Below are 21,045 nucleotides of genomic sequence, written 5' to 3'. Positions count from 1 at the left end.
CGCGCTCTTCTTGTCATTTGCGCTTTTAACAGTGGCCGACGTGAGGCTTTCCTATAGATTTCTCGTGGGCACGTTCAAACTCTTCGAGGAACAGACCTTTAGTCCGATTACCCAAACACCAAGGAGCACGCGTTAAGCAACAACCTAAAAACAAATGGCACTTTGCACGCGGGTTCATCAACGCCTTCTTTTTATTATTTACTTATAAGGCGAGCACATGCATCGCGCGTACCTATACGTTCCCAGCATCCTCCTTGATGCTTGGGTAATTCGGCAAAATATATTTGGGCTGTGCTTCTGAGTAACGATACCTCCGCCATCTTAGTGCTTCAAATTATTGTTGCCAGTTATCTTGTATATAAAATTGCAGGAAATGCTTTTCCGTCCTCCAGAGATGTTAAAACAGTCGAATACTTTTTAAACGCAACGATCGATCAACTGCGCCCGCTTTGCACAAAGCACCAAAATGGCGGCGCCACCAAGAAAATCGGGGACTGAAGTGGCAGTGCTTTAGGCGTATACTTACTTAGTAACTCTATAGACAACACTTCGTGGTTGTTCACTACCTATTTTATTTTTTATTAAAATAAAATGACACGCGAGAAGGCACACAGTCAATATGTTTACCTGTTGTTCTTGTCATCCGCAGCCTCCGCTGGATGCATACCGTACCAAAATGTTTACCTCGTTCGACGTTCTCTTTCACCGACTTGCTCTTTCTCGTTTTCATGTTCTCTCTTAAAAAGCGTGGTTTGCATTTGCTTAGTTCCACAAACCGCTTACAGATGACTAGTGTCCCGGGATCGTATAGCCCCTTTCTCCTTTCTGAAAAATCTTATCTCTCCATCCCATAGACTTTGCAAGCGACCAGGCTTCAAAAGCTAGCAAGGCCACCATGGATAAAAAATATGTTTTGTTTGGCCGCCACTCCGTCACCCATGGCAATTCGTATGTTTTCAGTGTATTCTTTAGGCAAAGTGGCGCAAGGCCGCCCGTTATAAGGGGTACAGCCGTTAACATTCATCCATCCAGCAAGGCTTGACTATCAGGCGATCTGCACACACCCAGAAGCAAGATGGCGGCGCCCTAAGGCCGTATCGCGGTTTGGCAGACACTGATCTCATTTCGACAAAGTTCTGTTTGGTAGTGGCTGAAAATTGGTTACCAGAGGGTATTGTCACCCTATGGCCTAATATGGAATGTAGCTAATGGCGGAAATCGTCTGCTATAACCGCTGTCCTTTGTCGTCTGAGGCGGTGATGTCGGCTTGAGGCAGATGCCGAGTCTTGGAACGTTTGGCTTTCTTCAGCACCTCGCACCTTTCCCTTGCGAGAACCCAATACCAAAGTATGGCCATTGCCAATGTGAGTCCTCCCAGCAGGGTAAACAGTCCTTCGTAGTCGCCATGGCTGTCTCTGTAGTAACCTGCACAAACAGAGTCAGGGAGGTTGGAAACGAAAAGTAATTTCCTTTGGTTTCAAGCTAAACATTGTGGCAGAGCCTTAGGCTCCTCTGTGCTGTCTTGTATCCCTTGTTTCCGTTTCTTTGAAGCGTTTTCGTCTGAATGATCATGAACCAACTAGCCCAATCAGCCATTTTGTTGAAATACTAGTTTATGGAGTCGCACGAAAACTCTATGATATATCGATTATCAACCAAAGAAACTGGCGGTTCCTTGCTGTGTCCAACAAGCAACAAGAACAGCAAGATATGCTGTTCTTGTCGTTTGCAATAAGAACAGCAAGATATGAAGTACTCTCTGAATGTTGACGTAAAACTATGACGTCACGTCACACGATAAAGTCGGATAAAATCACATGACCTGGTGACATGACATCGCGTTACGTCATGGCATCAGGTGACACCATTTTTTTGTTAAACAAAGCTGAAATTGTGGTGGCTTGTTACGTCACTATGACATCACAATGTCACGTGACACTATGATTCCTCTAAATAGAGCGGAGAAATTTTCCCGCTAAATTAAGCGGGCAATAAACACACCCTGGGATTCGATGCGAAACCCTGCAAAAAAAGAATTATTGTCGTCACGAAAAAAGAAGAAAAAAGGATCGAACGAATTTTACAAACGTTGTAAGCAACTTATGGAAAACAACACGTATACTTTCGTACACGTTTATGTTGTACGTTACTCTCTAGGTGACTAAGTGCTTAGTTGGTCATCCCAAGTAATTCAGAAACTTTTAAGCGTCGCGCCGCACCAACATATTCCAGCGTTTGATACGGAACTGTCAGTTCACATTGAGACGCGCGTGCATGTGCTGAGAAACATATAAAAATAAAGAGAGGGAATATTAAAAGGTGACGTGCCTATGAGCGTAGGTCTGAGGAGTCCCAGCAGTCCAGCCAGGAACGTGGCAATCCCAAAACACACACCCAACTTTTCGATGCCCACAAGTTCCACAAAGAACACGGCGATAAGGATGAGCGTCGAACCGTTGCACCATCCGCACACCATAGAGAGCAGCGCTTGACAGTAGTAAGGCCTGCAGACCGGCATCAGGTATAAGGATACTCCCCACATCGTCAGGTGGACGGCCATCATGGTACTCCTCTTCAAGTATCCCTTGTCCGTTATCCAGCCAGACCCCAGTCTGGCCACCAGGTCCATTATGGTGTAATACGAGACGAGGAGAACAGCGTGCCACTTGGAAACGTCCCTGTCCAGAGCAAAGTCCACGATGACCGTCATGAAAGTGGTCATGTTGTTGAGGATCTGGGACAAGGAAAAGGCAATCAGGTAAAACCTGGGCAGAATCAGAAACGACAGCAAATGTTTCCTCTTGGGCTTTAGTGAAAAAGACTGCGAATTTCTAATGCCGACGGCCTGTATTTTGAGCTCTTTCTTCGAAGACACCAGTTCACTTTTTACCATGACGCGACAGCTGATATCTTCGTCGTCTTGATCGGCTGGGATTAGCTTGCATTCTGGATCATTCGTGCGACTGATGTTTCGCGACACTTTCTGGGCGATTATGGTTTCTTCTTTGACCCCTGGTTCACCATTCTGGCTCTGCTCTTGAACGTCGGATGAACTCAGCTTAACTTCTGGAGGACAGGGCTGAAGCATTTTTTCCGTCTCTTGGTGGTTGCGCAATGTCTCGCTCTTGTCCTTCACAGTCTGCAGGATGGGTAAAGGAGGAGAGCGTTGCAAGAAAGCGCCGGCCGTTGAGTTGAGCATGAGCGCCCCGCACAGCAAGAACATGCCTCTGACTCCGAATCTGTCGAAGAGCTCTTGTACTAAGGGCGGAAATATGAGTCCGCCAATTGTGAAACCGGCATTGCTGATTCCGGAGGCCATGGCGCGGAACTTGAGGAAATGCTGGTTTATTACGACGCTGCAAAGTGCCAGCAAACCAATGCTTGTTCCTGAAAAAAAAAAGAAAAAAAAATACACGAAACTAGTTGTTTATTGTTGCTTAATTATTCTACATATTAAACTTGTTGATATAGTTTCATTTAAAAAAAAAAAAAACACCTTTCGCCGTCCAAAAGTTAAAGAAAAGTGTATATTTTTCAGTCTTGGGTAAGTTACTTTTAAAAAGTAATTCGTTACAGTTAGTTACTTTCAGAAAAAAAGTAGAGAAGTTACCGTTACAGTTACCGCAACAAAAAAGTAATCCGTTACAGTTACAGTTACTTTTAAAAAGTAACGACGTTACTTTTCAGTTACTTTTCTATAACACAAAAAAATTAGGAAAAACTGAAAACGCTCCTCACCAAGTTTTTTTGCATGAAATTAAAAAGTGCGCTTTTTACTTCATATTGTAACTTAGCAGAAGTTGCTTCTCGAAATTAGTGTTTGAAAATTTACACGCCAGAGTAGCGGCGCAAATCAAAATATGAAACATGCGCAGTGCCCTCCACGTGTATTGTTATTTCACGGTTGATTCACCCGATTAAAAAACGTTTGCACAAAAAAAAAAAGAAAAAAAAACACAACATAGATAGTGCTTCAAGACACTAAGATGTAAGTGTTCAGTCACAAAGTACAAGCGCATGCGTAAAGATAACTAGATTTTTTTTTTCATGAAATCTACAGGTGGCTATATTTGGGTCGTGACTCGTGAGAACGAAGGTATTCACAAGTTTGTGCAAGGCCAACTTGACACTCGAAATGTCGGAATAGACGATTTGAAAAGTGCGAGGAATATATAAATTGGTACTCGTTCAGTGATATATTATTTATAAAACACTGGAAAGTAACGACAAAAGTAACGTCGTTACTTTCATCGTTACCTCAGAAAAAGTAATAGAACTACAGTCACAGTAACATTTAGAAAAAAAGTAACTCGTCACAGATACAAGTTACCAAAAAAGTAACGAAATTACAGTAACGCGTTACTAGTAACGCGTTGCTACCCAAGACTGATATTTTTGCAGACATAATGCAGAGGTTGTGAAATACCTGTTCGTAACACTGGAAGGGCTTTGTTTTATTTATTTATACTGTGGGAACACGAGACAGAATCTAAACATCAGTGTGCTCAAACAGTGCAAGTAAAAAACAACATACATCACCGAACAAGGCCATAGGCTCTTCATGAGAATGGCCGAGCCGATAAGAGTCAATATTACTTGTAGTGTGGCAGCTTCTTACACGCGTCAATATTGTAAGAGACAAATATGTGTAATTGAACCGGGGCGGGGCGGTGTGCACAGGACACCGCTCCGGCCTGAAAAGCGTCGGCATTCTCACAGCAGCGTTTAAGGTCATTTACTTTAGACTGCGGTACGCCCAGCCGAGCAATAACCATTCACCATAACACTAGTATAATGAAATATTCCTACAGTATTTTCTGTAGATGGTACGGACAAAAATACGACCCATCTGAATTGGTGCACTTGAATGTAGAGAGCCAAGTTCCTCTGTTCTAGTATGGTATCCGGAACGCGTCTTCAACTGGCGTGTTTTTGCACTCTTGATTTCCACCTGATAACGTCAAAGATATGTCCTATCGCATTTACAGTTATTCTATCCCACCGTTGCCTGCTGCGATCTTGGCGGTAGCACAGCAGCAGATGTGAATACGACAGACGCCTGGTTCCCTGCCATAGCCTTCTTTATTCTAAAAAAGCCTGTCAAATCACGAAAGAACGTAGCCGCTGTAAAACGGAAAGGAGATCAGAGAAGGGGGCGCGCGCAGGGGCTCTCTCGTGCAGCGCCAAACAATGCTCCAGCGGTAAAATCCGGAAACACGCACACGCGCCTTTTCATTTCGGTTTTCTCAGGAAAGGATAACGTTTTGGGTCGACCTCCCTCCTATTCCGCTTCTCTCCCGTTTCTCCACGCGCCGGAAGCTTTTTTTTTTTTTTTTTTTTTTTTTCCCCCTTTTTTTCCGTTGCGGTTTGTTGTTTTGTTTCGCGGAGAAGCCGCCGCGCGTATTGTTTGCACTGGCTGAAGGGATACCCCAGAAGTGGCTTTGCGCTACCATATGGATAACCGTTCGGCGCTGCTCCTCGCCTTTTTCCGGCGACCGCGCGCTCAGTGGCTCCGTCGTGGAATTGACGGGCTTTCTAGAATTAAGGAAGCTATGATTCTGCTGTAGATCGCTCCCGAGTTTGGTGACCCATGGAAGCTTCAACAGCCACAGGTTGGGACAATGCGACGACAGCTACACTCTTGTTTACTCGTCTTTTCTTTTTTTTTGTCAGAACTTCTAGAACCAACCGCCAGGATCGCGACATCCGATAGCATTGCACACCCGCTCTTAATTGTGACGTCATCTGTTGCTACTTCGGAACTACTTCCGGTGCGTCGCGGTATAGACCCTTTTTCTGTTTATAAACATGAACTGCCGCTTGCGTCCCAAGCGACTTCAGATCGCTTCGTCTTTGCAAGCCTGTCGAGCTTGTTTATGTTACCAGTGCTAGAAAGCACAAATGCTACACGAATAACAAAGTTGGAGATTTAACATAGGCCTTTGGTTGTACGATTTAAAGTCTTGGAGGAGGGAAGTTGGTTTCCGGGAATATTCGAAACATTTTAACAGACCTAGCACTTCTTTGTTCTTTTGGCGTTCACCTGGAGAAATGCCGGTTAAAGGTTTCATCGACATTTCAAGCAGCGGTGTTAAGGTGGGCTTTGTTCATTCTTTTTATGAACCGCAAGTTCTTTGGGACGTCACAGAGCCTTATATACTGGGAGGGTTTGGCCGATGGGTGGAGCCTGTCGCCCGCTAAAACAAGCGCACTTTACAATAACACAAAATGAAGGATTTTGCTTTTGGCCGCTCTACTTTTGTGCGCTAGTCCAAATGCGCGGTTAGCCGTTGTTTTATAAACACAATTTCTTATACTCTGACATGTATTATACATACCTGCAATTGGGCACATATTCAAGCACTGGCCATCCTTCATTGATCTTCAAAACATAACTTAAAAATAAGCATTATTCCGTTTGGTTTTGAACAAAACTAGCTTCCTCAAACAAAAATTAATATGGTGATTGAGTGCAAGGGTACGCAGCGCCTCTCCTAGATGGCGCCCGTCACGGCACTGAATTTTTCCGGTGGCAATTTTCGAGACTTAGTATTCAAGGTATTAAAAATTCACTTAAAAAAAGGAATCAGGTTAGGTTCATATAATTTTAAGACATCGTAGCAGATAAGTAAGTTTGAGATTCTGACTACGTGTGCAGCGCCAAAAACACTTACATTAGCGATAAACACTTTTATTACAATGATGGGTCGCAGCATACCTTGCGTGCCTAATCCAGAGTGGGTTCGAAATTCGAAAACACAAAATGGCGGAGGCAAGGTGCCACCTCCTGGTTGCCTTAGTACCAGCTGTGGTTGCTGGTGTCGGCATCTTCAAAAGAGTGCACAACTCTCCCAGTATAAAGGGCTCTGAGACGTCAAGGACTGGAGCACCGCCTGGAGGCATTTGCCATGAAAAGGGACTGGACGCTAAACGCACCAGAGATTAGGGAGTTTTAGTAGACCGTTCCGATAACTGTGGTTACGATACACGATACTCCGCCGGCATCTTTGCGCAATCATCGTTTCATTATCGGGTATATGAGTTCTAAAACTTTCCTGGCGTAACGTCGCTACGGTGGCCCTGCTATTGGCGGGGCGCATGCGCAGAGTCCACACCTGGTGGGGGACAGCTCCTTCACCTAATCGCGGTAAGAAGCTCGCTAGGGGCGCTTCTGTTTTCCTCACTATGAGTATAGTGCACGTGCTATATCCACGCGGTTGTGTTTTAATTTTCGTAGTGCGAAGAAGCTTGGCATTGCGCGTGCTTGCATTGCAGTCTTGAGTTTACTGCACACACGTGCCGGTCGTATTCGGTCGTAAATTGCATAAATTTTTAGAACGTTTTATACTAATATCAAACACTATAGTGAAGTTCCAGTAGATGCTGTTGGCGCCAGAATAGTTTGCAGTAATTTTCTGGAGCACTTCATCTGGGACCATGTATCTTGACTTAAACAGCGCAAAAACGTTACGTAAGGAAGAGACAACAGGAAGGAAAGAGCGCTGACTCACAACTGAGGTTTTAATAATGATGTAGTGAAAGAGAAGGAAGGTGTCAAGTGCAGTAATATTATTAAATTAAAGAAGGTTATAATTATTAACCTCTTTCTAAGGGCCATATTAACGGAATGACAATTTGCAATTCTAAGTAACCCAAGTGAATATATCTACGTACAAATATTCAGATGTGATCTACAAAGTTGTCGGTGACCCCTTGACACCTTCCTTCTCTTTCACTACATCATTATTAAAACCTCAGTTGTGAGTCAGCGCTCTTTCCTTCCTGTTGTCTCTTCCTTACGTAACGTTTTTGCGCTGTTTAAGTCAAGATGTCTATCCAACTCGCCCAGCAACTCATTTTGGGACCATGTATCTAGATTATGTTTTCTGCTGCAGTCAGAGGCCAAACTTTATTTTTTGGATGAACCTCGGAAGGTCAAGCTTTATCTTATTGCAAAGTTCAGTTTTGGTCAGCGCTACGTGGGAGAATACTCTCTGCTTCGGCATTTGAGACTGGAAGCGTCAGAATCTTGTCGGCACCTGCGATTACTACACTCTCAAGAAAAAAGGGTGTATCGTTACACCCTTTGTCCCATATAATACACCCCAAAACTTCATTTCGATGTACTGAGCCTAGGGTGACCACCTTCCTGCTAGCGAAATGCAGGACACGGGGGGGGGGGGGGGGGGGGGGGGGAGGTTTAGAGGAAATTTTTTAACACACACACACCACAAACCGAGGCTTTGTTAATACATTTAACATCATGTGCTGTTTATAACCTGCTAATCGTATTGCAGCAATTAAGCTCAATTAATTTTTACTAAAAGTAATATATATCTTATGGCAAATGTGTTATTAAAGGTGTCGAAGTTGAAAGCATAAAAATCGACTATAGCAGAACTCAATGTATCTGATAAAAATAAGAAACATTAAATCTCTTTCGGGCTATTGTTTCCTGTCAACGCTTACTTTTATCAACATAGTCATGCACAAAGTTTTAACATTGTGTTATTTTTCGACCGTTGCGAGTTGCAGGCTTTTTGCCTTGTGTAGGTGTCTTCACAAAAACAAAGATCCACCGCAACCCTTTTGCACTGACAGAGCGATTTAAAAATAATTAAAATATTTTATATTGAAACTTTTGGCAAGCAATCTTTCTTAGAATATTTTGCCACCAAGGGGAGTGGCACAATTTTGGAATATGTATAGCGGGTCTAAAAATACAGTGCTTTCGCTGACATGTGATGATGGCGTGGTAGTTCCTAGTCAAAGTTGTGCTTCCGTTTTTAATGAATATTTTGTCAAAGAATTCGCTAGTGATGTTGTTCCTGTTTACCCTGGTACTTTCCCGAGATATGGTTTTTTTCAAATGGATCCACTTGCTTTTGACTATGACGGAATTATAAAACTTATTGATGATTTAAAACCATCTTCCTCCTGTGGCGTTGACAATATCACACCGAAATTTCTTAAGAGAACTAAAAATTACATTTCCATTTTTCTTTGCAAAATATTTCAACAATCTGTTAACCTTGGCGTTTTACCAGACGACTGGAAAATTGGGAAGGTGATTCCGCTTCACAAATCAGGCAGTAAACATAACCCTTCCAATTATCGACCCATTTCCCTTATCAGTACTCCCTGCAAAATTTTAGAGCACGTAATTTACTCACATCTTGCTAACTTTCTTGATTCAAATTCTTTTTTTACTGCATCACAACACGGTTTTCGCAAATCACTGTCCTGCGAAACCCAGCTTATCACTTTCACTAATGACCTACTTTCCATCCTCGACCGTGGTTCCCAGGTTGATTGCGTCTTTCTAGATTTCTGTAAGGCATTCGATAAAGTCTCTCACAAACTTTTACTTTTCAAGCTCAGTCACTTGCATGTTGATCCTAATATTTTGTCTTGGATTGAATGTTTTCTTACTAATCGTTCTCAGTTTGTGTATACTAATGATGCTAACTCTTCTCTAAGTCCAGTCACTTCCGGTGTCCCCCAAGGGTCCGTTCTGGGGCCCTTATTGTTTCTTATTTACATTAACGACTTACCTACGTGTGTATCCTCTTCTATAAGCTTATTTGCCGACGACTGTGTGATATATCATGAGGTTACTAATGAATCCGATTCACTCCTCCTCCAAAATGATTTGTGTGCTGTATCCCAATGGTGTGAATTGTGGCAGATGTCCCTTAACATTAACAAGTGCAAGTCTATGAGAGTTTCTCGTCGTCACACGGTTCTTCCACCTCTCTCAATTTGTAACACTCAACTTCAGTCTGTGACCTGTTACAAATACCTGGGTGTCCATATTACCTATAACATGTCATGGAAAACCCACATTGACCACATTATTGCTAACGCTAACTCTATGCTCGGTTTTCTAAAAAGAAATTTTACACTGGCCCCCGTTTCTTTGAAATTACTGCTTTATAACTCCCTGGTCCGGTCAAAATTAGAATACGCTGCTGCAATCTGGGATCCCGGTCACTCGACACTTATAACTAACCTGGAAGCCATGCAAAATCGCGGAGTTCGTTTCATACTTTCTAACTATCATCGTACAGCAAGCGTTTCCTCCATGAAACTCAGTCTATCCCTACCCTCCCTCTCTTTACGTCGCAAAATATCGCGCTTGTGCCTCTTTTACAAGATCTATCATTCTAACACGTCATTGAAAGATAAACTATTCCTTGAGCCCCCATTGATTTCTCCGCGTTTTGATCATCCATTCAAAGTTGGTGTCCCTCATTGTAACACATCAGCCTTTTTGAACGCGTTTATTCCAAAAACATCTCTTGAGTGGAACCACCTTCCCGCTTCGTTTGTTAATATACCTTCAATTGATTTATTTAAAAAAACCTTATCTGCTCACCTTTTGTCGTGATTGTCCTTTTGTTTATTTTTTGACCAGAGTGCTGTGTTTCCAGCTGTTGATGTTTATTCTCGGCTGGGTTTGCTCTCTTTTTGTACCCTTTTTTTTCATTTTTTGGTTGCCCCACTCCCTCTGTAATGCCTTTTGGCCCTGAGGGTATTGTAATAAATAAATAAATAAATAAATAACTAAACTGAGCATGCGCGTCGGTTCTCCTTCAAAAACGATGGTCGCTTCCAGCAATGCTTGGATAGAAAATGGTGTGCCATTGCGATTCACACGATTACGAGCGACCTCCGGGCTTCCCCGTGCCTTATTGTTCGGCAGCGCCATAAGTTGCAGAGTGAATTTTACTACAGTATGAAATGCGGGACATTTTAAAGATTTGGGAATTTCTTGCGGGACGCGGGACACAAGCCCTCAATGCGGGACAGTCCCGCGAGTCGCGGGACGGGTGGTCACTCTAACTGAGCCCTATAGTCGAATAGACGGCCCCCATATTTTACGAGGGGCTTGATAACGGTGCGATATAACTTTTATAAATAGCTAAAGTACGTATCAAAGACCACATAAGGAGAACACCGAGTTTTTAGTGTAGAGTCAAGAAAACCCCGATTTTTTTTTTGTAGTCAGTAAAACGTACATTAGCTATTTTAATAAGTTGTAACACACGGCTATCAAGCCCCTCGTAAAATCTGGAGCCGTCTGTTCGACTGTAGGGCACTGTACGTCTAACTGAAGTTTTGGGGTGTATTATATGGGGCAAAGGGTGTAACAATACACCCTTTTACACCCTTTTTTCCTGAGAGTGTATGGGGAAGGGCATATTGCGGCAGCATCCCTGAAAATCAGTGCCTGGTACCAACAGATTAACGCAGAGCTCGTCTTGTTCGTGGCAAATGCAGACGACAGTAGTCGGATATCCGCTTCCAGCTGATTCCTAGAGGTGCTGAAAAGGTGAGAAGACAAGCTGGAAACTTTCCGGCAAGCATTGGGCCCCATTACAATGTCCGGGCTGATTGCTTGAAGTCTGCAGAGTGCAAATGTTGCGTTAGGAATGTGCGTTTGCAGTTGACTCGCCAATTTCTCTAAGAACTAAAAGCATCGTTGTCGAATGCAAAGTTGCTCCTGGGAAAGCAATCCTCTCGTAGCAAGCCGTTCTGAAAATTCTGCGATGCTGCCTCGAGGTCAGCTTGTGCAGAGTCCAGGTCGTCCAGGTAAATGCTCTCAGTGTTTCTTTATTCTTTCAGTCAACTTGCCCGTTTCCAGCAGTGAAAGATACATGAACACAGCTTGCAGAACGAGCAAGTTTTGGCCCGGAAACGTGTCGGTCCGATACTGCTGATAGCCGCAACAGGCCGCCGAAAGTAGCCAAAAATTCGTCAAATCGCCAAACGTAATTTTCGGTAGCCAAGCGCCCCCAAAAGTAGCCAATTTGGCGAAAAGTAACCACCAGTGGCAACCCTGAAGAGATGTTAATTTTGAAATATCTGGTGAGACAATCTCATGTACTCCACCCAGCTCCACCTCAGAAACGGTCATTTCATTTTTCGCCGCTTGCTAGTCTTAAGCGATGCCATCAGTAGCGATTTTTAGTGATAACATGCAGACTTTTGCATATTTTTAACCTTGTAGGACGGAAATAAAGTTGGCGAAAATCTGGTTTCACATCATTCTCTTTTCTTTTCTTTTTATTGTACTACAAAACGAACAACAAACGGAGTAGGGCGACGAATATTGCAAGGACGTTTCTAAGCTGTTGTCGGTACTGAAACTTTTTGGATGCTTTTCAATAAGCCCGTCAAATAGCTTGCGTCCAAGCGATACTTCAACGAAATTTGAAATATATCGGTTGTGTTCAAAAATAGGTTGAATATGATCCACAATATCCGTAAATGACAATCGCACGTTTGTATTTTGAGCCTGGTGGCTGTATTTTTTGTTATAAGCGGCCCACTCTAGCGATTGCCCGGAGAAGGCCCAGCTTAGAGCACGTGACATCCGACGCAATCGTGACGTAGGTCGTCTCGAGACGAGCAAAGCTACGGCGAAGCTACCGTCGAGGGGATGGCCTAGTCGTTCCAGCCACCGAAGCGGCTGCTTTTGTACGAATTTTGAGTGACGGGTTAATCTTCTATAATCTTGTGGGGAGACAATAGCTACTTCTGGAACACTCAAAAGGGATTCTCGGGAAGACGGGAGTTTTTCCTTCCCCTCTTCTCTCGTCGTGGCCGGAGGCGAGACACTCACCGTCACTAGCTGTCAAGGTTCCTAGACGGGCATTACAAGCGAGGCGTTAGCGACATCCACCAGGTCTCTAAGCTAATTGTTTAATTCGTTTTAAAATTCCTTTTCGTGACTTTTTGTAACAAGATATTGGTGTGTTTGATGTGATACTGCTCCTTTGAACACATATAGGCTATAAAATAAGCGCCGAATTTTCATTGTAGTATCCCTTTAAATGGGTAGGGAAACGAAATTCCAGCGCTCATTTTCTAGCTTGAATGTGTTGCATGTTGCACCCTAACCTCAAAAACACCAGTCTTCCGTTGAAAAGCACAAGAAAACTAATTTTAAAGCTAAACAAACGATCTTTCAAAGTGCACCTGGTGGATGCATGCGGAGCCTATTTGGGAGGTAATCTAGCAACGTTGGGGAACTTGCTACGTTGTCGTGACGTAGCAGTACAGTGTACTATAATATATATATATATATATATATATATATATATATATATATATATTTAAAGAAGCGGACTGCAAGTTGTTTCAGCTTAAGCGCGAAACACATGTACGACGAAACCGTCCGATCCGACGTCCGACCGCGCAATACGACGGTCGGAGGCGAGGGTTTTCAACGCTCTCCGATGCTACGAAAACCCTCTCCCCCCAAGGTCATTCCGGCAGTCCTCACGTCGGATCGGAAGGTTTCGTCGTACCATAGCCTCCTCTATACGGAGGCTATGGTCGTACATGTGTTTCGCGCTTTAGAATTAGCTGCGACTTTCTGCTTGTCGAATGGTGAGCATTTTAAATGAAATGCCTATTTCCTTGAGTCGCAAAGGCCGAACATTTGATATTTGAAAGGGATATCTAAAACTCAAAAGCAGTTTTTTTTTCTTCCCTATCTTATTTTATAATGGAACGAACGGCACATACTAAAGTCCGAGATTGCTTTAGTATGTTTTTAATACCCCAGGTTAACTTCTCCGTCTTCTTTTCAGCCCGTCTCATTTTCTTGACCTTAATCATCTCGCTTCACTTGTCACTCATTCTTGAGTTCATTTATGGGACGAACAGCCCAAGCGACGGTCGCAAAGGGTGAGAATATTTTATTTCTTCATGGCTGCCACGACCATCCGAGGACCACCCGACGTTCACTTGTAAGAAATGGCTTATAAGTCGTGACAATTTTTATCACGCGTTTTAACATTGAACTTGAGTCCAAAAACTGAGACAACGTGGGCTGAACAAGTAATGCTTTATAAGATTCAAAGAAAACAAGCAACTATTTCACATCATTTTGAGCAGAAAACATGAACACACGTGGATCAGGCAAGGAAAAAGTTGTAATAGCTTACAGCACGGCATTGAAATACATGATTACAATGTGGGTTGCATACATGGTTACAATGCGCAGCGCATTCATGGCCCTGAAGGTATACTTGGCATACCACATCTGGTAAGTTGTCGAAACAAATGAACACCGCCCTTTCGATGCTGCTCTTGTTTGACTTCGGCTCAAGAGCAGTCTCCAAATAAGCCACACCGTCGAAGTTGCTAAACTTAAAGGGATACTGAAGCGAAACTCGAAATACACCTATTATGGTCAGAAATAGGTTCAATATGATCAATCATATTCATAAATCATAATCGCGCGTTTGTATTTTGAACGGATGGCTATATTTTTCACCCTGATGGGCCCGATTGGGCGCGCGCTCAAAAATCGGCCATCGGAGAGCGCGTTGCGTCTTGGGATATTGGGCGCATTCGTGACGTCACTTGTGCCAGTCGGGAAAGGCTACGGCGTGAATGTTGTGGTTACGAGCGTTGCCACTTGGTGGCGCGTCGACGATTTACGACCTGTGACAACGTGGCCGTTTGAGATGTGCAAGGGTTGCACGCACGCTGCACCACGGGACCACGGCAAGTCGGCAACCACGGCAGCACTGACAAAACCAGCTCTGAGGCCGGATTCTCAAAGCGAATTCACGACGAAAAAAGTGCGTACGACAAATTTGAGAGAAAACCCGTGCTCTCGAAACGAAATTGTCGTAACCTTTGCGCAGGTTACGACAGAATCCTACGACAGTTCCGAAGCTGTCTTACGCACTTTTTACGATCAAATCAACAAGGCCGACAGCGTCGCTCAGTTACTTGGTATCGGCCACCAACGGACATTTATTTTTCTTCGTGCTCTTCTCGTGCGTCCCGACGTCAACCAGCAAGAAAAAAGGAAGGAGTACTTAAAACAGACCACGACGATCAAGAACGCAGGATCCACAAACACACGAGAAGAGCTACAACAGCCACGATTCTGCCGACCGAGCGAGCTCGGCAGAATATAGTAGGCCTAGCAGCAACATCGACTCGGCGCACCGTTGCTCCGGCGGTCCTTGGCCAAGACCGTCTGTCCATGACTGGCTGGCCTGCTGAATGGAATATGCCCGCGCGACCCTTGTGGACCCTTACCGGATGAGTAGTTTGATCCCTGAACTAAATTTCAGAGGTCAATATTTTCTCCTTGTCATCTCGATCTCCTTGTTTTCCGAGACAGCGGTGACGAACGCTGTCGTCGAAAAGGGACTCTCATTGATTCTATCTCCTTGTTTTGTGTGATGTAGAGCTCAAATAAACGCCATACGGATTACCTTGGCAAGTCGGTATGTACACTCTGTTATTAGTATGCCATTTTTATTCTGACTCGACGCTACGTCAGTGTCGAGCTATAGCAGTTCGTGGGAGCTACGCGATGTCGGTCTAACCTTTCTTTGCCGAGTGTCATGTCAGTATCGAGTTGCAATCGTAAAAGATCGGTCCAGAAGCGCTTACCGAAACGCGGTCTAACAGAGCGAATCCAGCACTTCGATCAAACGCGCGTGTCCGCTCCGAGTGTGAACAGGTATTTGGCATTTGCGTGGCTCTTGCTGACACCCTCGTAGTTCAAACATATCCTTTTTAACGTCGGCTTGCAGCTCGCGACTCGCAGCAACTAACACCGGCCGTGCCAGAAGCATGCTCGGGCCGTGTCGTGCAAAGAGCCGCAACGAGAACGAGCTCACTGTGGCCAACTACGCTTTGGCCACTTTGGCTTTCTCCGCCAAGGCTTTGCAAACGCGTTCAGGCCTAGGCGAATTCTGCCGGCACGCCGTATTGCCGCAGAACGGCGCTGCTATTTTGGCACAAGTGATGTCACGAGAACTTCCCCCCATCCACCAGATGAGAATTTGAAATCGTTTAATTATGTTTAAAATTAGTTCTGCAGTGTTTTACAGCGCAATATTTATATTTCCGAGGTGGTGCCTGTCCCTAGCCCATATTTATGCAACAAGATCGGCGCTAAAATTTCGTTTCACTACCCCTTTAATGTGAACAGCCCAGTAAGGAATTGGCACATTTAGAGAGCCTAGTGCGTCGCGATCGATGCCTTGTGGGATCACGGCAGGAGCTTCGCTATTTACCACTGGTGACAACGGGTCAGTTTCCCAAACGAGCCCCGAACGCTTTGCAACGATGGGCTCTGGTGAACTTGCCTTCCGCTTCCTTTCCTCTCGTCCTCCGGAGAGGTCATCACTCAAGTCCTGGGGTACACTTGGCCGCAGAGTGGGTACCGCGTCTGGCGTAAGCGCTGGGTGTCCACGAGGGATCCCCACTTCCTTTCCGCCGATGATATGGACGAAGTCTGGAAGGATGAAGCGGGCTCGAAGTGCAGCTCGCATGCAAACAGCGCTTGTTTCTTCAAGACGCTTGTCCGATCGCTGGAGATTCTCCTCACAAAGATCTCTTTTGGCTCTGTCCTTTGGAACACCGAAAAGGGACGCCGTTTTCACTCCTTTCACTCGGATGAGGCCCGTTTTGAAACCATGGTGCAGAGCAAGAGTTCTGTCGCTGTTTCGCCGACGGCATTTTGGCACTACCCTCAAGCGGGTTTCACATGCAGCGATTTTGGCCCTGGAGCGGCGCGATTTCTGCCGTCGCGGCGCTCGTGCCGCTCAACCGCTGGTGCTGGCCAGAACGCCGCGACGGCAGAAATCGCGCCGCTCTAGGGCCAAAACCGCTGCATGGGAAACACGCTTCAGGGGTATTCACACGAGGGAGAAATCCCGGGGATTTCTCCCTCGTGTGAATACTTCACCATCCGCAAAATCAGAACACAAGATTCAAAGCATATTACGATCGAACACACGGAACTAGGAAATCGTGGTCCCGACACGCGCACCGCTCGAAGTGAAAAACACGCGGAACTATACTGTTTCACCTTGTGTCGTACCGCAGGAAAGCCTACAAGCGCGAGCTCCTTGCTCTATAGGGCACATTTCGGCGGCACAAGCTCTCGTGCATCAAGGGCAGCTGCCACCGCTATGAGCTCGTGCTTCTAGCCTTCGCTGCGGTACAACATAAGGTGAAACGGAGTATATAAAATCGTCATACCGACACGTGCACTGCTCAAAGTGAAAAAAAAAGGCGGGCTGCGCGATTTTTTTTCGGATAACTCCACTACAGCGCCGCCACGAACTATCGCGAGCCGCTCCGGTCCTAACACTACCTAAGTATTTTAGTACACTGTAGTAAGTAACAGATTCCTTCGGAGCAGCGCCACTCTTTGGCATTTCAACATTTTCCTTCTCAGCTTTCCTCCTCAACTCACAAATCGCGCATTGTACCAAACGGTCGAAGAAGACAGAAAGGAAGGACTCCCCTCTTTCTCGGACTCTCGTTCGTGCAACCGGACACAGCCATTCTCCCCTTAGAAGATTATCTCGTCGCTCCAAATTTGAACAAAAGTTGCTTTCCCCACCCCGTTCAGCCCTAGGCTGACAGTGTTGTGGAAGCTACGTGCTCTTTGGGCTAGGGTGCCTTCATGTGCGAGCACATGGAGGCTCCCTCTTGGGCCAGCCACACGCTCGTCACCCCACGGGTAGCTCGAGCTGCTCGGTTCTAACGCGTTGACCAAAACGCTGCCAACGCCACCAACGGCAAAGCTCATAACCACGCCAGCCTTGCTACGTCACGAATGCGGGGAATCCTTTCTTTCTGTTTTTGTTTGCGCCGGATATCCCATGACGCATCGCGCTCTCCGTTCGCTTCTCTTCGAGCGCTTGCTCGAGTGCACCATATGGAACGAAAAATATAGCCAGTCGTTCAAAAGACAAACGCGCGATTATCATTTACGGTTATTATCCGTCATGCTTGACTCATTTCCGAACGAAATTTGAATATTTAAATTTTCGTTTCCGTACCCCTTTAAAGACCCCATGCTCATCCAGATCGAAACGGGCAGGGGTGGGGATCGAACACAGGATCCCTGGATTCCTGGGTTCTGCAGCGCAAGCTTTCGGTCCACGTGCTCAGAGTACAATATTTGAGAAGGTGAAAACACTGTGAAGACGAATCACGCACGACGACGACGATGTGTATCAAGGAGGTCGAAGTGCAAGCCAACAGATGTTTCAAAGATTTCTGACAGCAGAGTGGGTTCAGTCCACATCTGTGTGATAGCCTGGTGTTTCACGAAAGGTGGACAAATTCGATATTGCAAATAAAGCATCCTACCAAAAAAAAAGAAGAAAACAAAGGCTTGTGTTGTTTTGGTCTGAGGCCAAGGGCCTATTAAGGAAAATTATTAAAGTTTGGCATAATTAAGTTAATTATTTTCACATAATTAATCTTTTTTTTTAATATTGAGTTTAAGGACATGGTTTAATTTGGAAACTTGCTCAGCATCATCGAGAAACACTAAATAAGAAAACTGGAGTGTGACAGAAGGCACGCGCTGTATTTTACAGCTTTCTGAAAAACTGCAATCCGAGCGCTTCTCGGCACCGACGGCACCTCGCCCCGTGGAGAAATAGTGGAACCTGCGCCCCTGCTGCGTTGAGCGAGGGCAGCGAAGCAGATGTTGGTTTTCCCTTTGCACGGTGCGAGCTCAAAAAGATTTCCTTCCCTAGCTATAAATGAATAGGTAAAAAAATAACAACATAAAGTAACTGTCTCGTTTTCTGCCACCACGGGTGCTAATACCCGCGTCCCACTAGAGCCACATACAGAAACAAAAGACAACGACAAGCCTCAAACCAGTCTTTCGGGATTTGAGAGGCTTTGTAGAGTAAAGGAGGCTATGCTCAAACACGAGCATTATGCACGCGAGGGTATCTTCGGCAGGCTTGCAATCGCTCGTGCTTACTTCGCGAGCACCGAACGACTAAACGCCTGCCAAAGGTACCATCCCGAGCATGCTGCATGGGTTTGAGGCTTGTCGCTGTCGTTTGTCTCTGTCTGTCGCTCTAGTGGGACACGGGCATAAGCAAGACGGCGAGACCAGAGCGGGAAGAATGAACCGGGACATCGCCGCCTGCTGCGATTGGTCAGCGGCATGGAGTCGACCAATCGCAGAAGGTCGCGATGTCTCGGTCTTTTTTTCCCGCCGTCTTGCATTCCACCCCAGTGTGTTCAAGCCTCACCTTCGTCCTCTGGACAGCCCCTTACATGCTGCGCCATCTCGCGGCGCTTGTCAGAAATGCGAGCGAACCTTGGCAACACTTGCCCCGTGGCGAGGCAATGCCGTTCAGTAACCTCTCTTCTGCCACCGTGGACTGGGATACAGCGTATACGTGCACGACAGGCAGGGGGATCATTCGATTAACTAGCACCAGCCTGCACCGATGCAGAAAAGTGAAGAGCAATGTACCCCCGTCTTTTTTTTTTTTTTTTTCCAGATAGGCTGCACTCGTAAATCAAATACGGCGTTCTGCACCGAGTGCAGCAGGCGCAGGTCTTGCAGGTAGATCGAATATAGCAAGTCTTCGCAGCGGTGTCAATGCGCAAAGCTTACGTTCCGCCGCGCAAAGTTTATCGATTGTTCCCCTCGCTCTAAGATATTCGAACAAAATTCCAAGTATAGAACAAACAGACAAATAAGCCAACAAACATACAAACACATTCGCCCCGCTTGTCTTTAAAGATGCACAAAACAAATCAAACCACCACCTTTTTTTTTTTGTCTGTGTGTGTGTTGAGTTCGACAGTGGATTGACGGCACACCACTGACGGTACATGGCACATTGATGATTCAGTGGTGACGACGTGCCCGGAATCACGCACTGTCGGATAGGGATTATCGCGGATGTGTCCACCTGTGTCGTTGCGCGGGTTACCGACGCCCTCCCTTGGGGCACTTCATACACCGTCGGATAGACGTATTGGTATATAGCTGAGGCCGTCGGCACCTGCGCTCCTCCTCGTCACATCTGCGACGCGGACACGACGCGAGTCACTGACGTCGTAGCCCCCTGGGGCGTCTGCGTTACTGTGGGGCACTCAGCATACTGGACAGTCGTCGTGGCTGGAATTTGAGTGTTCACTTGACACGGCTGCGACGTGGAACCGACGCGACGGAAGGACACCGTCCTTTGGGACACCGGCGCTGCCGTGGGGTACGCGTACTGGTACTGCGGGTAGGCTGGAGCGGTGGCGACGGTGCTGCTGTACAGCTGCGACAGCGACGTGACGCGGCGTACCGACGTGGTCCCCTGGGTCACGGGTGCCGTCGTCTGGTAGGCGTACTGGTACGCCGGAGCCTGCGCAAGGGCAGCACTGGTCGGCATGGCATACTGGTACGCAGGGGCTTGTGCAATAGCCGCGCTGGTTGGCATGGCGTACACGGGAGAACTGGGCATGGCGAACATGGGCTGTGCCTGAGGCATCAGGCCGTAGCCAGAGGGGGCCGACGACCCGTAGAAGTTAATGGTGGTGTGGGCCGTGGCGGCCTGCTGATTTTCTGCCAGAGTTCCACCCGACGCGACGGACGAGCGCTGTTTAAACGGTAACAATGGAGCTGGTGGGGGTGGCGGGGGTGGCGGGTAGACAACCTGCGTATGCGCGGGCGAATTAGACACCGTCCTGTAACCTTTCAAGCGACGAGACATCGTCCATATCACGGAACTACATAAATATGCTTCAAACCCGACGCATGTACTACTTCGTGCACATCGAGCACTGCGTGACAAGGAGACCTTAGCTTTCTTTTATATTTCACCGGGGTTCCACTCACTGAAACCTCGCTAGTCCTCATTTTTCTCCTGTACAATCCACACCCACACCCCCTCCGCTCTTGTCTTACCTCGTTTTTTTTTTGTGTTCTATACATCACGTACTAAAGGTATATTGTAGCACCTTTAGTCTAAGTATACTAAAAGTATGTACAACCGTTAGTTCACGTTATATATAAAATACACGCACACACACACAATAAAAACGTACCTCAGCGTACCACATAGAACTCGTTATCATAGAAATAAAACACGTGTGCACGCAGGGATCAGAGGTGTAAATTTAGTTCGTACGCACCCACACGCACCTTTAGTCCCGAACATATTTCATATTAGTATAGAACCACGTACAGAATTCAGTTTAGATTAGTTCATTATACGCGGCGACACGTACAGAATA

General features: G+C 45.9%; 1 protein-coding gene across 1 annotated transcript; it reads right to left on the bottom strand.

The window, feature by feature from the left end:
• Positions 1-954: 954 nt before the first annotated feature.
• LOC120842309 (monocarboxylate transporter 2) lies at positions 955-19,095 on the bottom strand. Its single transcript, XM_040213370.2, has 3 exons — positions 19,059-19,095; positions 2,329-3,387; positions 955-1,425 (listed from the first exon to the last, which is right to left on the bottom strand). The coding sequence occupies exons 1-3, from the start codon at positions 19,093-19,095 to the stop codon at positions 1,226-1,228; spliced, it is 1,296 nt and encodes a 431-aa protein (XP_040069304.1). The 3' UTR covers positions 955-1,225.
• Positions 19,096-21,045: the final 1,950 nt, after the last annotated feature.

The sequence above is a fragment of the Ixodes scapularis genome, unplaced genomic scaffold, assembly GCF_016920785.2.
Source record: "Ixodes scapularis isolate PalLabHiFi unplaced genomic scaffold, ASM1692078v2 PGA_scaffold13__105_contigs__length_92229423, whole genome shotgun sequence".
Classification (NCBI taxonomy): domain Eukaryota; kingdom Metazoa; phylum Arthropoda; class Arachnida; order Ixodida; family Ixodidae; genus Ixodes; species Ixodes scapularis.
Note: the sequence above shows the minus strand (reverse complement) of the source record. Positions and strands in the feature narration are given on the sequence as shown.

Coding starts and splice junctions, on each gene's coding strand:
- LOC120842309 (XM_040213370.2), bottom strand. CDS start 19,095: ATGGCGCAGCATGTAAGGGGCTGTCCAGAGGACGAAG. Junction 3,388..19,058: donor GGGCTGTCCAGAGGACGAAG/GTGAGGCTTGAA, acceptor TTTTTTTTTCAG/GAACAAGCATTGGTTTGCTG. Junction 1,426..2,328: donor CCTCAGACCTACGCTCATAG/GCACGTCACCTT, acceptor CTGTTTGTGCAG/GTTACTACAGAGACAGCCAT.